The sequence below is a fragment of the Calidris pugnax genome, unplaced genomic scaffold (assembly GCF_001431845.1).
Source record: "Calidris pugnax isolate Ruff unplaced genomic scaffold, ASM143184v1 scaffold81, whole genome shotgun sequence".
In the NCBI taxonomy this organism is placed as follows: Eukaryota; Metazoa; Chordata; class Aves; order Charadriiformes; family Scolopacidae; genus Calidris; species Calidris pugnax.
In genome coordinates this window covers 10,879,380-10,887,901 of record NW_015090880.1, presented here as the reverse complement: position 1 = coordinate 10,887,901, position 8,522 = coordinate 10,879,380, and the positions used below count along the sequence as shown (strand labels likewise).

General features: G+C 63.0%; 2 protein-coding genes across 2 annotated transcripts; one reads left to right on the top strand and one right to left on the bottom strand.

Annotated features, from left to right (window-relative positions):
- The first annotated feature begins 405 nt into the window (after nucleotides 1-405).
- DALRD3 (DALR anticodon binding domain containing 3) lies at nucleotides 406-4,806 on the top strand. Its single transcript, XM_014946869.1, has 12 exons — nucleotides 406-784; nucleotides 873-1,153; nucleotides 1,681-1,739; nucleotides 1,838-1,960; nucleotides 2,284-2,354; nucleotides 2,697-2,755; nucleotides 3,097-3,179; nucleotides 3,268-3,391; nucleotides 3,504-3,562; nucleotides 3,673-3,786; nucleotides 3,962-4,030; nucleotides 4,256-4,806. Exons 1-12 carry the CDS (start codon nucleotides 504-506, stop codon nucleotides 4,373-4,375), a joined length of 1,443 nt encoding a protein of 480 aa, XP_014802355.1. The 5' UTR covers nucleotides 406-503; the 3' UTR covers nucleotides 4,376-4,806.
- On the bottom strand, nucleotides 4,692-8,517 carry WDR6 (WD repeat domain 6). Its single transcript, XM_014946867.1, has 5 exons — nucleotides 7,151-8,517; nucleotides 6,729-6,824; nucleotides 6,412-6,528; nucleotides 6,082-6,200; nucleotides 4,692-5,967 (listed from the first exon to the last, which is right to left on the bottom strand). The coding sequence occupies exons 1-5, from the start codon at nucleotides 8,515-8,517 to the stop codon at nucleotides 5,477-5,479; spliced, it is 2,190 nt and encodes a 729-aa protein (XP_014802353.1). The 3' UTR covers nucleotides 4,692-5,476.
- Between the last annotated feature and the right edge of the window lie 5 nt (nucleotides 8,518-8,522).

Genomic DNA, 8,522 nt, shown 5'->3' with positions numbered 1-8,522 from the left:
GGGGCCAACGGAGGGGGCTAATCAGAGGGAGGGGGCGGAGCCTGCATGAAAGGGGCGGGGCCGACGGAGGAGCTGAAGCAAAGGGCGGGCCTGAGCGGAGGGGGCGGGGCCAGCGCCGGGCCACGTGCGGGCAGGGGACTAACGACTCAAGTCCCAGGCGACAGGACAAGAGGAAATGGCCTCAAGTTGCGCCAGGGGAGGTTCAGGCTGGATATTAGGAAAATTTTTTTCACTGAAAGGGTTATCAGACATTGGAATGGGCTGCCCAGGGAGGTGGTGGAGGCACCATCCCTGGAGGTGTTCAAAAGACGGGTTGATGTAGTGCTGGGAGGTATGGTTTAGTGATGGTGATGCTTCTTGTTTGTTGTGCGGGTGTCTATTTTTGTCAGTTAGGTTGACGGTTGGACAAGATGATCTTTAAGGTCCCTTCCAACCTAGAAGATTCTGTGATTCTGTGATTCTGACTTCCTCGCCTTCTCACCCGGCAGGTGCCTGCTGACGTCATGCCGGGCGTGACGTCACTGGGAGGCCCGGGGGTGCTGGCGGTGCGGGGCTGCCAGGAGACGCCGGCGGGGCTGGCGGTGCAGCTGCGGCGCCCCGAGGCCTTCTGCCGCCTGCTGGGCCCCGCGTCCGTCCCGTCCCCATCCCCATCCCCGTCGGAGGCCCCATCGGGGTGGGTGGTGTTGCACTGCCCGGCCCTGCGCCGCCCCGCCGCCCTGCGGCCCCGCCACCTCCGCCCGCTCCTGCTGGCCGACCACCTGGCCCAGCTGCTGCGTGCCCAGGGGTGAGTGCCCCCCCCCAACCTGCCCGACTGCCCCCGGCCCTGCCACCCGGCCCCCTGCGGCCACCACCCGCCTCTCCCTCTCTCCTAGGGTCAGCGTCTGCCTGGTTCCCGCCGTCCCCGAGGAGGGGAGCCGGGAGGTCCTGCAGCAGCTCCGCGTCAACTGGCCCTCCAGCTGCGGCGGCTCGGACCTCCCCGACGCCATCTCGGCCTTGAAGCAGGCGCTGGGCCAGTCCCCCTGTGCCACAGCCTGTGGGCAGGAGCCGGGCACAGCCACACTGCCTGATGACGTCATCTCTAAAGTGCACCTGAAGAGCTTTGTGGAGCAGCAGGGGCTGGAGGGCTACGACCCCAACCTAGACGTCCTTCTCGGTGAGCCTCACAAGTACAGCAGCTCTGGTGTCACAGCAGGGGGTGATCGGCTGCAAACAGGCCTCTTTCCTTTTTTTTTTTTTTCAATTGTTTTTACAGAAAATAAGGGGCATTTGACAGGACAAGGGGTAACGGTTTTAAATTGGAAGGCGGGAGACGTAAAGTAAATCCTAGAAAGAAATTCTTCCCTGTGAGGGTGGTGAGACACTGGAACAGGGTCCCCGGGGAAGCTGTGGATGCCCCATCCCTGGAAGTGTTCAAGGCCAGGTTGGATGGGGCTTTGAGCAACCTGGTCTAGTGGGAGGTGTCCCTGCCCACAGCAGGGGGGTTGGAACTAGATGATCTTTAAGGTCCCTTCTACAAACCATTCTATGATTCATTTAGATCCAGATTGCCTTCTCCTTTTATTCCTATTTAGTCTGGTTTGAGCCAGAAACACAGCCAGCCTGGGGCAGACCCGATGGGGTAAGATGGCAGGGGGTGGCAAGCCCTTGTGTCTCACTCTGAGAGCTCCTTCCTTCTTTCAGTGACAGAGGAGAAGCTGCGGTCCCTGGCTGAGCTGCAGCAAGCTGTTCTGCAGTGCACGGTGAGTAATCCTGTGGTGCTGCCCACCTCCCACTTTCGAGATCTCGTTTCCTTCTGTCACGTAATGGTGTGTGAGCTCCCTGCTGTGCTCTGCTGCAGGCTGAAGGCCAGGGGAGCTGCTGCAGCGTCGTGCATGTGGTGAGCTGCGAAGAGGAATTCCAGCAGCAGCAGCTGGATCTGCTCTGGAGGATTTTGGATCCAGGAGCCCACACAGCTTTGCAGGTGAGGAACCTCCCACTCTTCTCACTGTGGCCCCCAGCATCTTTGTGCTCAGCCAGCCTCCTTCAGTCCCCGCAGTGGATGCGGAGGCCCAGCCTTGCCCCCTTGTGAGGCTTCCCTTTCCCTTGGTGGCCCCTCCACACTCTTGCCCACGTGGTGGAGCAGCCTCTCTGTCCTTGGGATTTCAGCCTTAAAGGAGGAGAGACAGGAGAAGACTGTGGGGACACAGCTAGAACAGGGCTGGTTTTAGCCTGTTTCTCTTGTCCTGTGTTTCTGTGCAGCTTCTGAGTCTTTGACCCCAGCCCCACCTCGCTTCTCCCTTTCAGAAACACCTTGTCTGTGGGCCAGTGAAGGTGACAAACCCCTCATCGCCCATTGGGGCAGACCAATACTTCCAGTAAGTTGGTGTGTGTGAGGCACTCGCTGTGCTGCTCGCCTGCCTGTGCTCTGCTGGCCCCACGGGCACCCAGCAGCCACACTGTGGTGCTGAGTGAGCTGGTGGCACATGGAGAGTTCTGTGCCTGGCACAGTGGCTTCCTCACAGCCCTCCAGGCAGCAGCACAAAGGGTTGGCCACAGTGTGGCCCGGCTCATGGAGGTTTTGTACCACTTCTGCTTGGCTGGGTCACCGCTGCAGCTGGGGTGCCCTGAGCACCCCAAAGGCTGGGGGAGCCCTGGGGCGGTCTCTGGGGCCAGGTCAGCCCAGGGGTTGTGGCTCTGAGTGTCCGTGTTCCTCCCAGGCTCCGAAAGCACCAGATGTACGAAGCCTCCGTGATGAAGTACGGGGAGCTTGCACAAGGTGAGGCTTTGCTTTGTGGGTCTACACGGATGCTGCTCTGTCCCAGTCCCTGCTGCTCCCATGAGTCTCCCCCCGTCACCTCTGTGTTTGCAGGCAGTGGGGCTCTCCCCCACGCGGCGGTCCTCTCCCCTTCACGATGGGGCCAGTTGATGACCTTGTTGGGGGGGAGGCATTTAAACTGGGGCACCAGCACAGAGCAGCACCTGCACCTGGGGGCCATGGTGGTCCCCAGCTTCCACCGGAGTCCCCTGGCCCCAGTGGGGGTTCCTGCCTGGGCACTGAGGGTGACATTACATAGGAATGGAGCAAGCTGTGTGTGATCCCACCTCTGTTCTCCACAGATGAGGCCTGGACTGAGGTGATTGATACCCTCACAGTGGCTGCCATCAGGTTTGAGATGCTGAGCACGGCCCACCGGAGTCAGGTAGGACAGGGGGTTGTGCAGAGCGGGGCAGGTGAGCAGTGGGAATACCAGAGCAACAGCCTGGACTGTGACTTCTCCCTGCCCTCAGATCACTCTGGACCTGGAGGACAGCAGCATCTCCACGAAGGGAACCAAGAGTGGTGCCTTTGTGATGTACAACTGTGCCCGGCTGGCCACGCTCTTCGACACCTACCAGCGGGCTGTGGAGCGGGGTGAGCAACAGCCCCACAACCTCCTTCTAACAGCCACTCCTGGGCTGTTCCTCATGCCTGGAGCCACAGGGGCTTCTCTGGGCACAACAGTAGTCTCCCACCTCTTCTCCAGGCACTTACCCACCTCTGCCACCAGCATCAGAACTGAATTTCTCCTGCCTCCGGGAAGAGGTGAGCGCTGAGAAAGGGCACACGGGTCCCCATATTCCCTCAGCTCGGGTGATGGATGCTGCTAGCCCAGGAGGATCTGGCCCTCTCCCACCCACATAATCCTTTCACAGGGTGAGTGGCTCCTGCTCTTCAACTATCTCCTGCCCTTCCCTGAAGTCCTGCAGCAGGCAGCAGAGCTGCCCCCACCCAGCAAGGGCATCCGGATCACAGCCAACACAGAGATGGTAGGTGCCACCCGTGGGTGCTGCTCCAACACTCCCAGCCCAGGGGAAGGCTACTCACCCGTGAGCGACGAGGGAAGAGACCACAACACCCCCGGGGCTGACCCGGGGTGGGGGGTGGGGAAGCGCCCAGGGCCAGCCAGACCCCACCATGCCAGCAGAGCTCTCTGTTTTGCAGGTGTGCAAGTTCCTGATCCAGCTCAGCATGGATTTCAGCTCCTACTACAACCGGGTCCACATCTTGGGGGTGAGTTGGGTGTCCTGGGCTGTTTGCTGGAGGGCTGTGGCCATGCAGTTCTCCCTGGGGCTGGACAGCAGCTGTGGGGGTTGGCAGTGCCAGTGGGGTGATGCAGCCCCACACCAGCCCCTCAAAGATGCGTACGTAGGGTGCAGAAGCAGCAGTGCCTTTAGGGCCAGCCCGCTGAGGAGAAATATGGCCACCAGCCCCAAATCGCTGCCTTTCTCCCTGCAGGAGCCGTTCCCTCACCTCTTTGACCAGATGTTTGCCCGCCTCCAGCTGCTGGGAGCCGTGAGGGACATGTTCCACAGCGCCCTGGCGACATTGCACCTCCCTCCTCTCAGCCAGATCTGAGCCACCACTGAAGAGCTGTGCCACAGTGTGACAGGCACCAGGACAATGTGCCACAAGGGGAAGGACAGGGCACGTCCTCCCTGGCAGGGTGAGGGGCTGCCCCATGGTCAGGCAGGGAGCGAGGGGACACCTCAGCCCCACACAGATGCATTCCCTCCGAGTTCTGAGGGTTGGACGATGCACACCCCATGGCTGTGCCCAGCGGGGGAGAGGGGTGCGTCTGCCATGTCCACACCAGCAGCACCCTGCAAGCTGGGCTGGGGAGTACTGGGGGAGGCGGCACTGGGGACCAGTCACCACAAAGCCAGCCACCAACCTTGGGTCCCTCAAAGCCATTTATTGAAGGCGACTCCGTGCTGGCAGGGAGCTCCTGAGGCTCCCATCCCACCAGGCCCCAATACTGGGGTCCAATACATTTGTTGCTGGACAAACAGTGTGTGTGTCTGACCCCAAAGAGCACCTTGCCCCGTGTGGGGCTGGGGCCACCTGCAGCTTCTTGTGCTGGGTCCTGTGACAACCCCGAGGCAGCACTGAAGGCTGCTCTGAGGAAAGGGGGGGGCTGGCTGAGGCCAGCATAGCACAGCACTTTGGGCTGCTGCTGCAGATCAGTGTCCCCACTCATTTCAGTACAGTCCCCAGCACTGTACACAGTGACAGGGCTGTCACACGCGGCTGCAGCCTGCCACACGCCACACCAGCGCCCAGCTGGTCTTGGCCTCCTGCTGCCCCTCAGCTCCCAGGGCTGGGTATGGTGCTCAGCACCTTTCTGATAAGATTCCTCTCTAGGACCAGGGCTGCAAAGCCTGGACACAGGTCCCTCACACCTTGGGAAGGAGCAGTTTCTCCTGGGCAGAGTGGGCTGATGACCCTACTCCTCCTTCATTGCCTGGGGAGCTGTGGGCTGGTCCGGGATGGACCACATCTTACTTCTCCCCCGAGATCGCCAGCCTTGAGCACCTGAGACATGGCTGTGCTGTCCCTAGAGGAGCCAAGCACTCCTGTTCCCTCGAGAAAGGACACGTCAGTGGGCAGGCTGGGACAGGTGCTGTGGTGATGGGCAGAGCACATAGGCAGGGAACGGGGTGTGCTGTTCCTACCCCATTAGTGGGGACCCTGCTGTGGAGGGGTCTCTGGGGGGGCTGTGCCACGCAGCATCTCCAGCCCCTGCCCGCAGAGCACGCAGTAGTAGTGCAGCTCCCCCCCAGCCTCCCTCACCTCCCAGCAGTCCACCTCGGCCAGGTCGGGCACGTGGAAGAAGGTGGTGCTGAGGGCCTCGAGCCCGCCTGGGCCCCAGCGCCACAGCGTCAGGCGCTGGTCCACCGAGGCGGAGAGCAGCAGGTCCGGCCGCAGCACCCGGATCCCCGTGACATGGGCGGCGTGGGCACAGGGCCTGGCCACCCGCTCCAGCACACGCAAGCAGGTCCCTGCCGCAGTCTCCCCCTTGCCCAAGGCCACCTCCAGCAGGCAGACATGGATGGAGCCATCATCGCTGCCGCTGGCCACCAGGTATTGTCCCTCTGGTGTCTCACGGACGTGGAGGCTGTTCACACCGCAGCTGTGGGCCATGACGGTGAGCAGCGGGGCGCCCAGGGCTGGAAAACAGGCTCGGTCAGGAGAGTGATGCTCACCTTGGTCAGAAGGAGCAGAGGAGGCACCAGCGTGGCCTTCCCTCGGGAGGCAGAGGAGCTGCGGGCAGCTGCACCCACCCAGGGGCTGCATCTCTCCCTCCACTCGGTGCAGGGCGTCCACCGCATCCGTGATGGGGCTGGTGATGTCCCAGAAAGCGACGCTGCCATCGGTGGCCGCGCTGCACAGGAGGTGTCTCCTAGAAGGGAAGCGTTGGAGGAGCCTCTGGCCGCAGCCCTGTGGTGGGCAGCCCCGAGGGTCCCCACCAAGATGTGAGGAACTGGCAGAACAACCCTTGCAGACTGAGTTCTCCCTTCCCTCCAACTGCTGAGCTGCTGGCCACTGTCCCTGCAAGGACAAACACTTGTCCCCAGAGCCCTGGTGGTTTCAACGCAGCATTTGGAGCTCACCTCTCCCCTCCTGCCCGCGCGTGCAGGAACGCCTCCACCTTCAGCACGCAGCGCTGGTGGTAAAACGACTCCGCCACCAGCACCAGCTTCCGGGCGGCCTCCAGCAGCCCAAAGAGCCTGTGATGGAGCAGAGGGCAGTCAGCTGTTGGGGAAGGGGGGTCCTGGCACCTCTGCCCCCACTTCCCACCACCCACCATCCTCCTGCCCGCTCAGAGCCAGCCACATTCACAGCCAGAGCCTCCCCTGGGGAGCCTGCTCTGCTCCCGTCACCAGACCCAGCTCTGATCTCCCTGCCGGGCCCCACGACGGCTCCTCACCGGACCGATCCATCACTGCAGGCAGCAGCCAGGAACTTCCAGGGTGTTGGCAGCTGCTCAGTGCTGGTCCCGGGCACGACCGAGAGGGACATGTACCTGCAGGAAACACATGATGTTCACCAACACCTCTGTGACGCCTGTGGCACGGAGCAGGTGGGTGAGAAGCCTGAGCCCAGCGCAGGATGCAGCTCCAAGCACTTGGAAGAGGCACAATGAAAGACCAAGCCTTTCTCTAACCCCAAAAGCTCCTTAAGGCCCAACCACTGGGCACAGGACACCAGAAAGGTACGCATGAAACCACACCATCTCCTTCTGCCTCCGCTGAGCCCGCAGGGGCAGAGCAGGTATCCCACTGCGGTTCCCAGCACCCTCCCAGACCATGGTGACTGCTAACCCTGCCTCAGGCAGTCCCTCAGCATCACCTTGTTTCTGGGTCCATCTTGACCAGCTTGTGCCTGTTCTTCTTCCGCTCCCAGTGCTCGTCCAGCCGGTGGGAGGCCACATGGACCACCTGGCAGGCCACAGCGCTCTCGGAGGCTGGGTCCCCAGTGCACAGCAGCTGGTAGCACCCAATCTGCGCCCGGCCGCCCGCAGAGAAGAGCAGGGCAGACAAGCCTTTGCCACCAAAACTGTCATCACCGGGTCCTGCAGGGCCAGCCAGCGCCAGCGCCCTCACGCTAGAAATGTGGTCGCTGAGCCGGGCGAGGGGCACGGCTGCCCGGGAACGCTCGTCGAGTGCCAGGACACAGGCTGTGGTGTCCTCGCTGCCGGTAACAAAGACGTTAAGGGTGGTGTGTCCGGGCACCTCCACTGCCCCCAGGCGCTGCACGCAGGCGATCTCCCGCCCATGCAGGGACGCCAGAAGCACCTGCTGCTCGCAGGGCTCGGCCTCGCGGTGGTAGAGCATCACGTCCCCACTCTTGATGAAGGCGAAGGCCTCAGCCGAGGGGCTGCTCCAGTAGCTCCAGGAGCGGTGTCCCCCACCACAGGGGACACAGTGGAGGTTCCCGCCAGTCCTGCTGCTCCACACCACAAAGTTGTCAGCATGAAAGCCCAGCACAAGCAGGTCCCCGCTGGGGGTGAAGCACAGCTCCTCGATCCACTGCAGCCCCTTGCAGGGCCTGTGCTTCTGCAGGACCTCCAGCTGCTGGCCCCGCAGGCGGAGCTGGCGGTAGACACCGTCCCGGCCGGTGCTGTAGATGTAGCCTTTGTGGCAGGCCACCGAGGTAACCCCTGTCTTCCCATGGAGCCCAAAGAGCACGGACACCGGGGCCTCAAGGGGAAGAGCCTCTTTGTGCAACAAGCCAGAGGGCTCCAACTCGCTGCCTGAGTCCTCGCCGACTGAGTCGGTGCCACCATTGGTGATGCTGGTGCTTTCCGCAGCCTGTCCTGGGGAGCTGCTGCAAGGGAAGAGGAGGAGGGAGCCCCGGCGGTCCCCGCAGACCAGGAGCCCTTCCTGGGGCAGGAAGGCTGCGCAGGTGTGCCAGCGCTGCTTGCAGGGTGGCAGCAGGTACCGTCCCATCAGCCGCACCCGGGGAGCCTGCCCAGGGTGGTGGGTGACGTCCAGCCAGAGCATCTCCCCGTCGGGCCCGGAGACCAGGAGGGCAGCGGTGCTGGGGGGCAGCCCAGGGTGGGGGGCCCAGCTCAGCCCACGCACGGCCCCCTCGAACAGCCTCAGCTCGGTGGCAGCCCCGGGGTGGTCCAGGGCGAAGAGGAGGAGGCGCCCGTCGCCCCCACCCAGGGCGCAGAGCGTCTCGGCCCCACCGAGCAGCGGGGCGGCCGCCAGCATCCCGC

Coding starts and splice junctions, on each gene's coding strand:
- DALRD3 (XM_014946869.1), top strand. CDS start 504: ATGCCGGGCGTGACGTCACTGGGAGGCCCGGGGGTGCTGGCGGTGCGG. Junction 1,154..1,680: donor CAACCTAGACGTCCTTCTCG/GTGAGCCTCACA, acceptor TCCTTCTTTCAG/TGACAGAGGAGAAGCTGCGG. Junction 3,563..3,672: donor TCTCCTGCCTCCGGGAAGAG/GTGAGCGCTGAG, acceptor ATCCTTTCACAG/GGTGAGTGGCTCCTGCTCTT.
- WDR6 (XM_014946867.1), bottom strand. CDS start 8,517: ATGCTGGCGGCCGCCCCGCTGCTCGGTGGGGCCGAGACGCTCTGCGCC. Junction 6,825..7,150: donor AAGATGGACCCAGAAACAAG/GTGATGCTGAGG, acceptor TGTTTCCTGCAG/GTACATGTCCCTCTCGGTCG. Junction 5,968..6,081: donor GGGAGAGATGCAGCCCCTGG/GTGGGTGCAGCT, acceptor CCTGTTTTCCAG/CCCTGGGCGCCCCGCTGCTC.